The sequence below is a fragment of the Ictalurus punctatus genome, chromosome 7, assembly GCF_001660625.3.
Source record: "Ictalurus punctatus breed USDA103 chromosome 7, Coco_2.0, whole genome shotgun sequence".
Lineage (NCBI taxonomy): Eukaryota > Metazoa > Chordata > Actinopteri > Siluriformes > Ictaluridae > Ictalurus > Ictalurus punctatus.
Genome location: NC_030422.2, coordinates 24,112,073 through 24,129,836, shown reverse-complemented (window position 1 = coordinate 24,129,836; position 17,764 = coordinate 24,112,073). Strand labels below are relative to the sequence as shown.

Genomic DNA, 17,764 nt, shown 5'->3' with positions numbered 1-17,764 from the left:
TGTTTGGATTTCTGTGATTGCACACTAACTAGAAGAACAGTAGAAATGTTACAGGTCCATCTACATTTTGATATTGCCACTCATTGGTTTAGGCCTTTAGCCACGTTTCAGATTAATATCCAAATTTCACACGTTCTATCCATGTAGTAGAGATGTGTCTTCTGCCTTGACCTGTGATGACCTGCACAAATTCTATCTGAAGATCAGTGTTGACAGTGGATTGGGCTATGAACACTCAGTGCAAGTGGGAGGATGAGTGTGGGACGTCACACAGAGAGGAGAGAGCCATAAACTCAGTCTGTCCCAATCATATTTCCTAACAGTGTTAGCAACAGCAAAGTTGATGAGTTGAATCAGACTACCCACACACGTTTCTATCTTAAGAAGTGCTTTATATTGCAAAGCAACTTTACTCCCTGTGGGAAGCATTCATCAGACGTTTCAGGATAAGAGCGATGACACATAATTAGTAGAGAAAATTTGTGGACCGGACACCATAAATAAACATGGTTCACTGTGCGCGCGCGCGTGTGTGTATGTGTGTGTGTGTGTGTGACAGAGAGAGAGAGAGAAAGAGAGAGAGAGAGAGAGAGAGAGAGAGTGTGTGTGCGTCACACAGAACTAGTGTCTGTGTTTGCCTCAGCACATTGACTGGGAGTGTGTAAGGGGCTTCCAGGAGAGCTGTCTCGGCCAATGGTGATGCGGTATGTGGAGAGGCTCCGCCCACTCACTAACAGCATAAGACTGATAGTTAGTGTGGAGGCCCAGCTGCTGGCAGGGAGACCCACCTACACACACAACACAGACATAGATAAATCAAAAGCACTGCGTATGGCTGTTCAGGTGTATCTCTGACTAGTAAATACACACAGTGTACTCACATTTGCCAGCACATTGCTCAAGGCGATGTGTGCATAGGAAGAGAGGAAGGCTGTAGAGAATGGAGAGAGAGTTTTAATTAACAGGCACAAGTGTCAATAAATAAAAACAAATGTGCATTCTTACCCTGGATCTGCTGTGTTTACTGAAATAAGAATTATTCAATTATTATTTATTTAATTAAGCACTACAGTGTTTAAAACAAAGAACATCATTAACAATACTAATTACAGGAAAGCAAGAAGAGGAAAGGCTGATTATAGAAGGAGAATAGAAAGCAAAAGAGAGTAAATTGGATAGGCAGAGCACAGGGTACGGAAGGTATGGAACAGAGCAGAATTTGGCCTGACTGGGTAATAGGGTAATATTTGAGCATTATCACAGGAGGAGGAGTGTGAGTGTCTCACCACAAATAATGGAGAAGACATGAGTTCTCCAGCTTAATGTGAATAAACGCCCTCCAACAGCCATGCAGCCCAGTGCGCCATTAAAACCAGCCAGCCCTTTGTATAAAACATCCTGCTGCACTGCAACAGAAAGACCTGCAGAGAGACAGACAGAGAGAGATTGACTGAGTGAAAGGCTAATCATATTTCCAATCAATATTGCTATCATTTGAATGTTTTTCATAGTCTCTTCCTCAGAGATTTCTCAGCTATTTTCATTTATTTTCATTTATTTACTAATAGATTCTTATTTTTTGTCTTATGACAAAATGTCTGCATGGAAACACAACAACAACAACAACAACAACAACAACAACAACACAAACACACACACACACACACACACACACACACACACACACACACACACACACTGGAATTGGATGATTAAACATTTATGCATGTTGAATGAGAAAGGAAAGAAGCAGGAAAGGAACGAAGAAACAATAGAGGGGAGGAAGAGGGACAAATAGTAAAAAAGAAAGAAAGAAAGAAGAAGGATGAATGTAAGGAAGGAAGAATAAAAGGAGGGGAGGGAAGAAAGGAGGAAGAAGCAAAGAAATTGAGGGATAAAATAAAGGAAGAGTTGTTATTCTCCTTTCCCAGCTTCAAATGTTTTCATGTTTTCTTCACATTGACACTCTTGATACGCAGTAGCCATGTATCATATGTAAAAATGTAATTGTATTAAAAGGTTTTTTACACATGGCTGCTATCGTGCTGATTGCCTGGAGGAGGCACTGCAGACTTAGGCATGATTTCCTCTCTCTTTACTATTTTCCATTGCTTGTGCTTGTGTCCAAAATGGTTCCCTATTCCCTACTGAGAGCAAACCGTGGGCATTCTTTACTCACCAGAGTACAGAGATTGGACACTAGCCTTTGTGGGATTTCACAAGCCCACTGTGTAGTCTCCACTGTGCCTTTACGTGACTAAAATACCAAAACTCTCAAAATACTATACTATAAAGTGAATAGGGTGTGGTTTCGTACATGCAGAAGATCCTCTTTCTCTCTCTTTCTCCCTCTCTCTCTTCCTTCTGATCACCTCACTCATTTTTGTCTTCTTCCTTTTCTTTTTTTACTCTTTCCTAGTCTGTGTCCTCTGAAGCGCAGTGAAGGTGTGAACGGCGAGAGACTGCCTTCAGTAACCACAGTGTAGCTTTTGAGCATTCACGCTAGATTAGCTCTTATAACTAGACATTAAGCCTGGGGGCTTTTCACTCCACGGTGTCAGACTAGTGTGTGAGAGTGTGAATGCACACTTTGCCCCTTCAGACCAGGGGAAGTGTATGTACTGCTCTCTCTCTCTCTCTCTCTCTCTCTCTCTCTCTCTCACACACACACACACACACACACACACACACACACACACACACACACACACACACACACACACACACACACACACACACACACACACACACGCCTCTCGCACACAGCAGAACATTAGCTCATGTCTACAAAATGCCAAATGACAACACATAGGATATGAAGCCTGTAGCTTTGAACTGCAAACTTCCAGCTCTGGTGTGATTGAAGACCACACGCTGTGTGTCTGTGTAAGTGCATCTTATTCTGTGTAAGTGCATCTTTTTCTGTGTAAGTGCATCTTTTTCTATGCAAGTGCATATTTTGAACACCAGCATGTTTGTTTTTAAAAATGTTGTTTTAAAAAAAAATAAAAATATTATTATTATTTTGCATGGAGAAATACTATGTAGGCCTTAGGCCTCTCTCACCTCAGCCTTGATGACTAGTTACTATGGAAACGGAAATGTGAAAATAAAGTTCTTGCAGGTTATAAGAATAAGCTTCCATATCTTAGAGGTTTTTGATTGTAGAGATTATTTGAGTTACAGAACCTTGGTGCCTGAGGGACACACAATAAGTTAGAAGATGGTTTGGGTCTTGGTGCAAAATTTCAGTAAAATAAACATAATTTCCTTCTCTGCTTTTGTCCCTGTATTTGGTTGGATTTAAAAAAAACAAATCCAAAATCTCATGCAATAATGAGGTGAATTTTTTGACCTGAGATGATTGGAGATGATGATAGAAGGACACGCCCAATCCTTTCTCCCTTTTTCTAGCTCATTATTTCTGTCTTACATGCCCCCCCCCCCCCCCCCCCATTTCTTTCTGTCCTCTTGTGTCTCTTTTTGTCTATACTGCGTTTCTGCCACACCTGACCACAGGACTGCTGCAGTAACACAATGACTTTTCTTTCCTTTTCTTTATCTGACAAAAATGTGGTTAAACCCATTCATATGTTAAAATGTAGTAATGCTCCAGTGTGTAATCATGTTCTGTTTTTCTGTTGCAATCAGTGCTGTATTTTTACTGCCAATACAACCTGCTCTGTCTTTTCACATCATTTATGCATATCTGTAAATGGCATTGAAACTTTTATGGATAGATTATTTGTATGTATCTGTATGGTTAGTATACATATCCTTTTTAAAGCTATTGATCTTGATAGCAACTGTTTATTTACTTGAAACAATGTCATATATCATTACACTAACTAGAAATAAACAAAAATAGAAGAATTTTTTTTTTCATTTTAAATATGTGAACTCTGTTGGGAAGCACAACTGAAACAGTGCTATGATAAATTCAGCCATGCTGTGTATAAGACTTGACTTACTTGCCTGTCCATACAAATTAAGTTATTTTGATATCGAGAGGTCGAGGTGGCTGATTTAATACTGCATGTCTTTCCCCAGCCCCCTGTTTATCATCAACTTGATGAAATCTCTTTATATTCCTTGGCATTCATCATTCCGTTGGTTTTTGGCCAGATGCCCTATATCATTGGTTAAAACTGCACCCCAGACACAGAGAAACCGGTGTCATTATTATTAATAGGTGGAGCTTTGACTTTGGGAACAAATGATCTGCCAGATGCTAAGCAACAATGTCACTGGATTTCTTTCTGTCCCTTAAAGAAATGACCTTTAAGAAGCTGTTTCTTTAATGACCTTTAAAAAGACAGTTGTTTGGGTGTTTCAACACATTTTCTCATGCCCTCAATTACTGTGGAAGAGACCACGCCCATCAGGACAGACATGTCAAGATATAGGTGGTCAGTTTGTATTAATGTACAGTGACCTTTCTCTATAAATGAACCTGTGGATAAACACAACTTTTGTTTTTGTTTTTTTGCTCTCACACAGACACACACACACACACACACACACACACACACACACACACACACACACACACACACACACACACACAGTGCCAGTGGACAGTAATAATGACTCAGCGTGTACCACATCACTTCCCATGCAAATGCTATGACTCATTCATCTCTTATTCTACTAGACTTAATGCCCTCTTCTGCATCTTTTTCATGTTTCACTCAGTCTCTCTCTCTCTCTCTCTCTCTCTCTCTCTCTCTCTCTCTCTCACTCTCTCTCTCTCTCACTCTCTCTCTCTCTCACTCTCTCTCTCTCTCCCCCCGAACCGCTTTACTGTGTACTGCAATATTTCATGGAGTAAAACACTGTAGCAATGGCTGCATTAGAAAAAGCATCCCACATATGTCATATGAAGTCAGTAACCTAAATTCTGCATCTGTGCCTTTATACAGATTGATCCCTTTCCTATTTTCAGCATCACCATGGTGACTGTGCATACGCCTGAGTTTATCTCTTTGCCCTGAAACTGCTTCCAGCGCTAGAGTGTGTTATATTTATTCTAAGCCTAGCACCTCCCGAACTGTCCGACACGGATCTGATTGTGAATCTCTTGCATTTTTAGCTTCAGAGTACTAGACAGTTCAAAATGACTAGTATTTTCTTTTCTTGCCCTTAAGGTGATCGAACATTGTTTTTTATATCATCTCTGTGAAGTCAATCAGCCTGTACTGCATTGTAATCCTGACGGACATGCTCTTCTCAGAGAGGATGATGGTATATGAAGGTGACAGATGATAGCCTCACTCTTGTCCACTGCATTTAGTTTCACATGTCATTCCAAATGTTTGTTATAACTGACACCTGTGTCATTTCACAGCAAAGGAGAAGAAAAGGCGTAAGCTATTTTATAGACAAAAGTGTCCCATCTGCCTTTTAAAGCTTCCATAACATCGTGGTGTCTTGGTAGTGTTATAACACAAAAAGGATAAAGAGTGAAGCTAAAACCTGCAAAATCATTGATAACACCCCCCCCCCCCCCCCCCACCACCACCACCACCACCTTCTGCCCCTGCCCCACAACAGTCTTATAAACCAGCGTAGCAGTCCCAGTAAATGATATGGAAATAAAAGAGCAGCATGGTTCCAGCACTACAGTGGAAGGAAATATATCATTATATGCATTGAGTGTGAATGACACAATGTTGTTGTTTAAGTGTCCGATTTTATCTAGAAAACAGTGATCATCCTGTCACCATTCCCCATTTCATAGTGATTAGTAATTAGTACTTTTCATCCATTGTTTCAGACGCACATATAGATGCACATATATATTAAATCTGCTGTTCAAACAGCATCAAAATGGGCTTTTTATATCATATCTCAGAGTAGATGCTCCTGCTGAGTATGATATTTGACTGGGCTGACTGACAGTGTGGTGTTTCACATTTTTCCCCACATTATTTGACATTTCATTGTTATGAAGGATTTCACTCCCCTGTTAAAACTTATCAGCTACCCTGTCTGAGGTGCATATAATCCTATAATTAGTTACATTTGCTAAGCTAGGATTGGTCAGGTACTGCTTAGAGGAGGTCTGTTAGCAAGATAAGAGCATAATTTAATCCTTTATAAATGTGCACTGGTTTGCATGTAGGTTTTCTCATCGCCTATATGGAGCGTGTTTTTTTTTTTTTCTTTTCAGAAGAAGAATACAGTAGGCCTCTGTTCGGAATATCGGTGACATTATTCTACTTTAGATTTCACTCTGTTTAATGATCACAAGAGCTTTTCTTACAGGAAATGAAACTGAATATCTGAGGAGGGAGTGGAGATAGAGTGCAGAAGGGAAAATGATACAGACTGGTTCTCTTTTCAGAGATGAAATCCTTCTGGCCAGAGCTCTCAGCCTATTGATCCAACTTGCATTTAGCAGAGGCTAAGGCTAATGCTAATCTAGGGAAAAATCTATCTGCCAGTGTATTCATTCTTAAGGTTACAAAATACTGATCCTGGATCAGTACTTTACTCTCTGTTTACACCACTATATGATAGCAAAGACAAGAATCGATGTGGCTAATCGATAAATGTTAGAACTGAGCAGATACTCCGTGGCTCTCTCTCTCTAGGCTGGGCAGCACTCTGTAGCTGGCTTTAGAGGAAAACAGTTTGCATGTTTCTGATTTTGTTAAATTGGCTTTCTAGCTGGCATCAGACACCTACGCCTACGAGGCCAAGCATGCATGGCTGCTGCTTGATGATTAGGCACAGCTTGTGGCTATGCTTTCTGCATCAGCTGTGCTTTATCAAGCCCCTAGAGTGTGTATGAATGACTCTCTCACACACATACACAACCTCAAACAATGTCTTTACATACAAATATATTAGACACACACAAAACACACACACACACACACACACACACACACACACACACACACACACACACACACACACACACACCATTACTGTCTAGTATGACTCATACGGTAACAGATAGAGAGGTGCTATTGAGGTGGGGTTTGTGTGTGTGTGTGTGTGTGTGTGTGTGTTTGTGCATAATGTGGGGTTGAGTGAGTGGGAAGAGAAAAGAGAAGCACACTGTTGGAATATTAACCTCTCTATGTCTCCCCTAAAAGCATCAGGTATATATATGAGCTTGATTCATCTTCAGTGCCTTTATTCAAAGTATAATGTTACACAAAAAACGACTGATTTCTCATGAGAAATCAAACCAACACATACAACTCATGGAATGGAGAATAAGTACGAGTTAACACCCACTGAACTTCCTTGGTGAAGGAAAAACCTCTGGGGGAGGATATTATCTCAGTAATACCATGGCCACTTACCAGCTAGTAAAAATAGATGCTTTGTATATGTGTTGCGTCCTCATAATGCAAACTGCTATGTTTATAGTCTACCATTATACTTTTATTTTTTACCTGTAGGAGGGTGTTATCTCATGCTATTCCTGTCTGATTTAATTAAACCATTTCCATGCACTGTTGCGCATAAATAATTCCTTGCATATACATCACATGAATCATTTTTATTTTCTTTGTTTATCAAAACAATGATGAAAGTAAGAGATGTGTGAGTATAAACCTAGTAAAAGCTATTATTTACGCTTGATGATTACATTCCAATAGGTCTACATCGTATCAGGAGCTTTGTTCTAAAACATTTAATTACATTTTTGAGAAATAATGAACACCTTCCAGCCATCAGTAGTGACTCTGGTATAATAAAGAAAGTCTTCTAGTTCACTAAAAATGTTAATATGGAATAAAATTTTACCTGCCAGTACCCCGAAACTTGATCCCAGCAGTGCATGAAAGGCCTGGACTGGAGAGTATAACAGCACAGCTGCAAGAATGATTAGGGAGGACCCCAGAGCATCACAAGCATAGATCTGCCCCACTCCCAACACTGTACCCTGTGTGAGCTAACAGAAAACACCGATATGCACAGTACATACACCAAAATCTAAACCTAACAAATTTACAACTAACAACTTTAAATAAATAAATAAATAAAAAACCCTACTCATTTTTAGTTCCTGTTCAACAGCATTTGATCGCAAACATGGAGGAAGAACAGCTGTATCATCATTTGCTGAGTTTTATTACAGCAGTAAAATGCTTAAAAAAAGAATAAATCAGTGATATGTATAAATGACACAGTAGATGTTAAAACAGTTGGATGCTACATGTCTACAAGAGACGAACTGCGAGTGACATCATTGCTTACTAGTGTGAATGCAGGGGACGCGTAGAACATCTGTAAGGGGTAATAAAACTGAGCCGCATACTGTATCACATAAGGTGTATTTAATTAGGGTTTCCCAGTTTCTTGCCACCTCCCAGTAGGTGAACTGACCACACCCGTTGGTGTGAATGTGTGTGTGGATGGTGCACTGTGATGGACTGGTATCCCTTCCTGTGTGTATTTGCGTCCTGTACCCGGTGTTCCAGGAATAGGCTCCTGATCCACCAGGACCCGGACCAGGATAAAGCAGTTACTAAACCTGATGATGAAGATGGTGAATATTGTGTTTGCATAGCATTAATTCAAAATATTCTAATGCATTGCTGTATATTCTATTGGCAACACATATTCGCTCCGAACATGTTCAGTGTTCACTGTTGTCATGTCTGATAAACAGCTGATATCAAATATCGTAGTATGGGCTTCTATGCATTATGAGTTTAATCGGCGGTAGAGTTTTCAACTGATACATACATACACACATCCATTTTCCATACTGTTTATCCTACACAGGGTCACAGGGAGCCTGTAGCCTATCCCAGGGAACTCAAGGCACAAGGCAGGGGACACATTCACATAGTATGGACACTTTGGAAATGCCAATCAGCCTACAATGCATGTCTTTGGACTGGGGGAGGAAACCTGAGTACATGGAGGAAAACAGGTACTCAAAGCACGAGGAGAATATATAAAATCCACACACACAGGTTTGAGTCAGTACCCCCAACCATGAAGATGTGAGGCAAACCTGCTAACTATTTAGCTTTTACTGTTGCCCCACTTGAGAACAGTTGATGCATAAATAATGAAGAAGAAGAGGAAGTAGAAGAAGCCTTATTTGTCACTTATACAATACAGCACAGTGAAATTCTTTTTTCTGCATATCCCAGCTTGTTAGGAAGTTGGGGTCAAAGTGCAGGGTCAGCCATGATACCTGGAGCAGATAAGGTCCCTGTACACTGTACAACTACAGTATACAATTTTCATTGAAATCTGTCTGGTAAATAAGTGTAATTATTTTTCTTTTCTTTTCTTTTCTTATTCTTTTTTTCCCCACAGATGTCCCAATATATTATCTATATCTACTAACTCTCTACTAGTCTGAAATGAAAAAATGAAAGAATCTTGCTAAACGAACAGAATGTTGGGACCTTTTTTCATTTACGAGTTTAAACACATTTTCTAACATTGCGCCTTAAAAAAAGAAGTTTTGTGCTAATGTTTTATATATGTTTTGCAAGTCCTAACAGATTAATGAATAATATAGAAAAGAAATAATGTGAGGCCATAGCTGGATTTACAATGTACTTAATGAGAAATGCATTTCACTGCCAGTGAGAGCTCTGGAAATTTCCATTCACCCAGTAGGCTATTCATGACACAGGGCAGTAAAAGAGCTATAGCTGTATAAAACTTACGATTCCTTCTTGCTCCCTCTCTCCTCACACCATTCCTTCACTTCTCGCTCTCTCTTAGCTCAAGCTGTCTCCATGGAGATGTACCGGATGCACTGGATGCTCTTAAGCTGTATATTGATGGGGCCTGAAAGGACCGCCACGGGGTGCAACTGCATTGAGGGGGCAAAAGGCAAATCACAGAGACTTCCTGACACAGCACAGGTTAGCATGGAGGCTATGTGGATATAGATTATCTGAAAGTCAGACTAGCACGGAGGAGGTAGAATACTGGAACACTATGAATTATAAATAGGCTCTCTTTTTTTTCTTTCACACCCATACATGCTGAGACTTGTGCACTTCTGAATAGAGAGAGCAGCAGATAGAAGGTATGAAAAAGTAAAGAGAGGACACTAGCAGTGTGAAAATAGCGGTATGAATATATATTTATGTTACAATATATTATGATTATTGTGCGTATTATAGTTGCAGGCAGCACATGGTACAGTGGGTAGCATTGCTGCTTCACGGCTCCACAATTCCTGGTTTGATCCTGAGTTTGCATTTCTGTGTAGTTTCACCATGTTCTCACCATGTCTGTGTGAGATTCCTCGAGGCTCTCTGGTTTCCCTCCTCCTCCAAAAAACATGCCAGTATGTGGGTTGGTTATTTTAAACTGCACCTAGGTGTGAATGTGTGTGCATAGACCGGAGTCCAGTGTACTCCTGCCTTGCACACAGTGTTCACAGGACAGGCTCTAGATCCACCGTAACTCTGACCAGGACAAAGCAGTGACTGAAGATTTTGGGTACAGAAAATTCCAGATGTCACGTCATCCATCCATTTTCTGTACCGCGTATCTTACACAGTGTCATGAGGAGCCTGGAGCCTATCCCTGGGGACACCCCATGAGGGCACGAGGTGGGGGACACCCTGGACGGGGTGCCAACCCATCACAGGGCACAATCAGTCGTGATACACAAACAGTTTTGTTATGGAGACAAAAGCAGTTCTGCAGACAAATTTCTTACTGTCATCACTGATAGCCATGTTGTTTCAGTTTGTTATCTGCTAAAAGCTGTTCATGGAAAGGTTAGAGTAGAAAAGTGTCCATTGCTCCACACTTGTTTTTGTGGCAAATCCCTAAATAGTGAGTCATCAGTGTCTGCACTACATTTCTGAGCATGAACAACATTATGTATACTCAAAAATGGTCTGAAATAGTACAGAAGCATGCACAGCTCTAGTATCCCCTTATGAGTGCATTGATGTCCTGACCTGAGTTATGTTGAGGTGTGTGCTGTTGATGCTCAGTGTTGTCCCCTGAGGCAGGGTTGGATGGTTGGGGTAGTATGGGTTCTCAATACCGGTGCAGGCCAAATACAGCAGCAAGACAGTGTTGAAGGGGAACACACTTACAGGCAAATCCCATCTGTCAAACACAGCAGCCAGGCCACTGTGTACAAATGTACTGAGAGAGAGAGAGAGAGAGAGAGAGAGAGAGAGAGAGAGAGACAGAGAGAGCGAGAGAGATAGGGTGGTATAGGTCCATCACAAACTCTGTGTATGTGTGTACATATGTGGGCATGTGAGGGTCTTACGTTATGGCTCCAGCAAGACATGCAGGCAGCAATAGCCACCAATACCAGTCCCCTGCGTTGCTGGACACACCGATCAATAAGGCCACCAGCATTCCGTTATAACCGTGTTCACCTTTGGAAACCTCTACTCTGTGGCACATAAACACACCCACACAAAGAAAATGTCCCACTATTGCGTACAGTATACATGAGTACGTGTGTGTGTGTGTGTGTGTGTGTGTGTGTGTGTGTGTGTGTGTGTGTGTGTGTGTGTGTGTGTATGTGTGTGTGTGTAATCTGTGGTTTTCTCTCACCGTTCCTCTCCGATGAGGATTGCCATGACTGTGGAGGAGATTAGTCCCAGGCTTCCCAGTAGGGCCTGCCAGGGACTGGCAATTGACAGAGCAGTAAGAATCAGAGCTCCACTCAAAGGGTTATTCACCATGATCACACCAGAGACACCCCGCAATAACCACTCCAGCAGCTGCAAGAGGAAGGCCTGGTCTGACAGAGAGAGAGAGAGCGAGAGAGAGAGAGAGAGAGAGAGAGAGAGAGAGAGAGAGAGAGAGAGAGAGAGAGAGAGAGAGAAGCAGTTCAGTGGTGGGGAAAATGGAAATGTATATCTATTTTACAATCTACTGTATCTACAGGCATGTTCTCCCCGTGCTGTGGGGGTTTCCTCCGGGTACTCCGGTTTCCTCCCTCAGTCCAAAGACATGCATGGTAGGCGGATTGGCCTTTCCAAAGTGTCCATAGTGTATGAATGGGTGTGTGAATGTGTATGTGATTGTGCCCTGCGATTAATTGGCACCCTGTCCAGGATGTACTGTATCTACAGTATCACTTAAAATTATTCTGAGATGTTAGGGAATAAAAGGTAAGAAAACCTTTCTTGGTTGTGCTATGACATTCTTCATCTCCAAACCTCATATGAAGAAAGCCGGAAAACGGTGGGGACATGCTGTACAATTTATTGGAGAATATTTGCATCACTGACTTTCTATAGTAATATCTTATCATACACTTTTTGACATTTGATTCCTGGAATCAAAGGGCATCTGTGAAACATACAGTAACACACTAAATGTCTGTGTACACCCGCTTTTGGGTCACAAATCACTATTTAATCTGCTCTAACAAAGCAGAAAGGAAGAGTTAGATAGAAAAAGAGACTGCGAGACAGTGGGAGACTCCCTCATCTTGCCCAGTCATCAATATCAAATGTCTTCTCCACATATTTCTTTATATTAATAATATCTTTGTGATATGAAATCTGACATTCTGTTGCTGTTATTGCATTCACCTTTATTGTTTTGGCTGTTACTGCTCATATTTTCCTTATGCTCCAGCTTTTCCAGTAATTTCCCTCATGCAGTTCTGCCAATAAAGTGCCAATCAAATGACTTGAGAGAGAAAGCGCGATATAGAGTGTTTACCGCACTTATAAATACTATGATCCTCAAAGTCTTAGCACATTGGCAAGGCTAAAGCAAACAGTTGAATAACCAGACTAATTAACCCAGTTTCTATCGTATCAGTGAAAGTGTATCATTGTGTTATGGAACCTTCTGTCATGACATTGTTTTTTTTTTTGCTTTTTTTTTTTCAGAGCTAACAGCAAAATCGGGTAATTTTCCTTTATATTTGAGATAAATGTAAACATTTTTAAAGTTAAATTTTTTTCTCCTAGTAAAAACACTTTTGTATTTTTTTTTGTGCTAGCAGTAGCAATCAGCAGTAAACAATGGGTATATCTCAACCACCTCCCTAGTTCAGTAGTCAGGGCATCAGGGATTAGGGAGTCGGCTATTTTAAGTCTTGCAAAATCCTTCCAGTGCACTAAAAAAATCCCACAATGCACAGCAAAATCCATGGGGCATCAGTGCTCACTATGATTCATGACCTAGGGAGCTGATCGAGAAGACAATAAAGAGAAGACAACCTTAACTAACAAATTAGTACCAGCATCACTAAACATAAAAATATTTCAGTGGAAACATATTCAATGTGTTACTTTGTGAACATTTCCTTTAATCTTCGACAGTTTATGTCACAGAACATTTGATATGTATGGGTGTAATGTCGACTCTTACCCTGCATGTACGTGTGGAAGTGCTCCATTTCTCCTGTGCAGTACAGCAGCTTCTGGATCAGGTGCTGCGTGAGGCCCTTTGGCTGCTCACATGTTTTTTTAGTCTTAAACATCACTAACAGAGACCTACAACAATCAAGCAACTGAGTCTTTCTCTCTCTGTCTCGCTTTCCCTCTGTTATGGACAGGTTTACTTTTGTCTCTCACTCTTTCAAACTCACATGCACTCCCTCTCTTTGTCACTCTCTCGCTCTGACGGTCTCCTCTCCACTCTGATGGTTAATGTGAACGCTAAAACTAGTAATCTTTTGCGTAATGTATTGGGCTTTTGAGGACAGTAATGGACAAAGTCCAGTCCAAGGGGACAACAATTAGCTTTCTTCCCTTGCTATCACACACTGTTCTGTTAATCTCTCATCCGGCATCCTGTTTTAGAAAATATTTCTTTTCTCTGTGTACTCCATATTGAGAGACTGTATTTAGATCAAATAACACAAAAGTTTTTACTGGCAAACGTTCAGGAAAAGGAACACTAGTTGATCTGTGAAGTAAATCATGCTAAACATAAAACATGCTTAAATATTTTATAAAATATAAAATATATTCTTATTTGTTAGTTACATCAGTGTTGTCACCTAAAGAAGAAACCTTCTTTAGTGATCAGATTTTTTTTGTTTTGCCTGAACTGGAACAGATTTGCTTTCTGTGCAAATACAGGCACCTGAGGTGAATTGGGATGAACTACATGCTGAGGTCTTGAGGAGACAGCTCACTATGGTACTGTTTATGTAATACACAGTTTGGGGGGGTGCACTTTCTTATATAATGGCAATTACTGGTGTTAGGTCAGAACACAGTGAGAGAGAGAGAGAGAGAGAGAGAGAGAGAGAGAGAGAGAGAGAGAGAGAGAGAGAGAGAGAGAGAGAGAGAGAGAAACAGAGACAGAGAGAGAATCATTAAACATTGGTATTCCCTTGCTGTCACTACCTACAACATTCCAACAGTAGATCTGTTGTTGTGTTCTGGTATTCATTTTAAAAAAGCAGCAGAGATAAATACTTTGTGTTTCTCCATGTCTTGACCTTTTAAATTTTTGTGCTATGAGTTATACATTTCATCTTCATCAATTATAAGCCTGACTGAATGCCTCATGACTAACTCACATGTGACAGAAAATAATTTAATTGAGTAGCAGCCTGCTGTGTGTGTGTGTGTGTGTGTGTGTATTTGTGTGTATTTGTGTGTGTGTGTGTGTGTGTGTGTGTGTGTGTGGACAGCACCAGATGAGTCTGCCTGGTGACAGCTAGGTCATCTGCACTCTGTGCTCAACTAAAGATCTTATAATCAGATCAGCCTCTGGCACCCCCCCCCCCCCTCTCTCTCTCTCTCACTGTGTGATTGTGTGTGTGTGTGTGTGTGTGTGTGTGTGTGTGTGTGTGTGTGTGTGTGTGTGTGAGAGAGAGAGAGATAGCGAGAGATAGCGAGAGAGAGAGAGAGAGAGAGAGAGAGAGAGAGAGAGAGAGAGAGAGAGAGAGAGGGGTGATGTATGAGCGTTGGACGTTTTAGGACAGGGTCTGCATTGATATTCTGTTCTCGGCTTGACCTTAATCAGTAACAAGTTGTAGTCTTGGTCACTTTGGAGCACAAAGCCACTAACATTTAAAGGACACAAACATGAATAAATACATACAAAGAGGTTTATGTGTGAAAGTCTGAGTTAGAGAGGGTTAATGAGAAGGTGATTAAGAAGATGAAGGTGATTATTCAAAAACCACAACTAAAGATTTTTGAAACACCCTTATACACCTTACACACACTGCTGCACTGTATCAGATGTGTGTCTCATGTGTGTGTAAAAGACTAAGAAAACTAAAGTTGTGATCCCTTTATATGTTTGTGCATGTTTTTGTGTTTGATACTCTTGAGATGTATGAATACAGAGATATTCCGACACTGTGTGTGTGTGTGTGTGTGTGTGTGTGTGTGTGTGTGTGTGTGTGTGTGTGTGTGTGTGTGTGTGTGTGTGTGTGTGTGTGTGTGTGCATTGTGTGTACAGTACAGTGGTATGCTAACCAGAAGCATGTTCTCTAAAACATCACCTGTTAGTGTGTCCATATGCACACTGCCACATCCAGATCCACTGCCGATCTGGCTCAGACATCACAACACTCACACTCATCTAATTTCGAACACACCTTTGTCCTGTTTTCCCCAATCACTGTCTACTTAAACAGCTCAGCCATGAACATTATGAGACCAATAATGAACCTGCGTCCTGAATAAACCTTCAGCATTTTAGATGGTCACTACTTGATTTGAATAGATAACGAGTGTATTCTTTAGCCAATGTGAATGTGAACGGGTAACCAATATGATGGTGGATAAAACGTCAGACTTCTTTGTTCTAGTAACGATATTTCATGCTGTGTTTTGTACAAACCTTAAGCTTATTTAGTTTAGTGCTTCATGTGATTAGACAAACACAATAATTCTTTACAGAACTGAATGACAGCCTCCTTGGCTGTACAGAACTGGCTGATAGCTGCTCATTTACACCACCTACACACATATACAGTACATGCAAGCATCCACGTACACATTAATTATGCACAGGCTCTGTTGCTTGTTGCCAATTGTTAGCTCTGCATGTGTCTGGATATAATTACTTGCCTGTTTATTGCTTTTGCTAAACCCTTGGAACAAGGAAATGTCTATCAGCAGTGTGTGTGTGTGTGTGTGTGTGTGTGTGTGTGTGTGCGTGTGTGTGTGTGTGAGAGAGAGAGAGAGAGAGAGAGCGAGAGAAAGAAAAAAGAGAGAGAGAGAGAGGAGTGCGGTGTAGTGCAGTGGGTGCACATGTGTGAATATGTGCACGTGTAGGCACTGATGGTGACACATACCATGAACATTTCTCATCGCTGTCACTTTGCATTGAACAGACTGCACCTCTCAGTGCCACTGATTGTAAAACTAGTGAGTGTGTGAGAGTGTGTGTGTGCATGTGTGTGTGTGTGTGTCTGTGTGTGTGTGTGAGTGTGCGTATGTGTGCATGTGTGTGTGTCTGTCTGTGTGTTTGTGTGTTTCTGTCTGTCTTTAAAGGTTATTCAGATAAATGAGCCAGGAGGCAGTCTGCAGTTTGATTAGTGCTCACTGCTTTTACTGCTTTTCCAATTGAAACATTTCCTCTGCTTCCCACTCTAGCACTAAATCTTCTCCCAGAATGCATCATATCCAACACAGTAATCCACTGCTTTCACCTGATCTGTTTGGCAGTGGATTGCCTCATTTGTCCCTCATCACTTCAAACTAAAATCGAGCTTTCATGTATGATAATTAAGGACAGAAATTCATTCAAGAGATTCATAGTTTTCTGTACAGATGCAAAGTGTGTGGTTTGTGGTAGATAACTGGTGGTTTTTGTAGATGGGTGTTTGTAGGAAGTTGGATGTTGTGGCTGGGTTAAGGATAGACTGTGTATGGATGGAAGCAGGTAATAAGTAGTAATCTGTAATAATATTTTCTTTGGGCAGTTATTGAGTAAGAATTGGATGGGATAGATATTGTATAGTGTTTGTGGTGGATGATAAGGGATAAATGGTGAGAGGTTAATGGATACTCCTGGGTGCTTAGGGTTTAGCATTAAGATTTCCCTTCATTGTAATTAACATGTCCAAACATGTTCCAGCCTGACAGTGCTTCTGGCATAAAATGAGATCCATGAAGACATGGTTTGCCACACGAGGTTGGTGTAGAAGAATGCCCTGCAGAGAGCCCTGACTCCAACCCCACTGAATACCTTTCAAACTATAATGCCAACTGTGCACAAGACCTCCTCACCCAACATCAATGCCTAAACTCAATAATGCTCTTGTGGCTGAATAGGTAGACATTCCCATAGCAACGTTCCAAAATCTAGCGGAAAGCCTTCCCAATGGATGTTATAGCTACACAGGGGACCAGATTAGGGATGTGGCGTTCAACAAGCATTTATGGGCATGGTGGTCAAGTGTCCAAATACCTTTGGCCATATAGTGTATATGGTTGATAATTGGTGGTTGGTGCAAAAAAAAATTGTTGATTGTTAGTTAAATAGTGGGTGGTTGGTGCGTGTGTGTATGTGTGTGTCTTAGACAGAGGGTGTGAGAGAGGGTGCAAATGCATCTCTCTTAGTGGTTGACTAAAGATTCTTTGGTAAGATCTTACAGAATCTTAGCTGATTGAAGGGAAGAGGAAAATAAATTGATGTGGAGAGAGAGAGGGAGAGAGAGAGAGAAAATTAATTTTAGCAGTTAGATGTGTCACCAAAGAAGAACTATTTGAAGAAAGTTCTCTCTCTCTCTCTCTCTATCTTACATACACACCCGTGCAGTTCGTCTGTCGATTTTGACGAAGACCGAAGTTTCCATTTCCGCCTCCATTATGGGGAACAACAACTGGGACTCGACTTGCGCATGAATTGG

The 17,764-nt window shown here is 40.9% G+C and overlaps 1 protein-coding gene across 4 annotated transcripts; it reads right to left on the bottom strand.

The window, feature by feature from the left end:
* Nucleotides 1-371: 371 nt before the first annotated feature.
* Nucleotides 372-13,603, bottom strand: si:dkey-183c6.7 (urea transporter 1). 4 transcript variants are annotated; one of them, XM_017472536.3, is made up of 9 exons: nt 13,309-13,599; nt 11,530-11,719; nt 11,237-11,365; nt 10,914-11,106; nt 7,768-7,915; nt 1,287-1,421; nt 1,006-1,024; nt 882-931; nt 372-788 (listed from the first exon to the last, which is right to left on the bottom strand). In XM_017472536.3, the coding sequence occupies exons 1-9, from the start codon at nt 13,418-13,420 to the stop codon at nt 640-642; spliced, it is 1,125 nt and encodes a 374-aa protein (XP_017328025.1). In that variant the 5' UTR covers nt 13,421-13,599; the 3' UTR covers nt 372-639. The 4 variants fall into 4 exon arrangements, with proteins under 4 accessions (XP_017328025.1, XP_017328028.1, XP_017328024.1 ...); XM_017472539.3 differs by lacking the exon at nt 1,006-1,024 and having other exon boundaries at nt 11,530-11,714; nt 13,529-13,603; XM_017472535.3 differs by lacking the exon at nt 1,006-1,024.
* Between the last annotated feature and the right edge of the window lie 4,161 nt (nt 13,604-17,764).

Excerpts from the sequence above, each read along its gene's own strand:
- si:dkey-183c6.7 (XM_017472535.3), bottom strand. The coding sequence starts at position 13,420 with ATGTTTAAGACTAAAAAAACATGTGAGCAGCCAAAGGGCCTCACGCAG. Across the intron at positions 11,107-11,236 it reads TGTCTTGCTGGAGCCATAAC|TACATTTGTACACAGTGGCC; the intron begins GTAAGACCCTCA and ends TCTCTCTCTCAG. Across the intron at positions 1,422-7,767 it reads AAGTTTCGGGGTACTGGCAG|GTCTTTCTGTTGCAGTGCAG; the intron begins GTAAAATTTTAT and ends GTCTCTCTGCAG.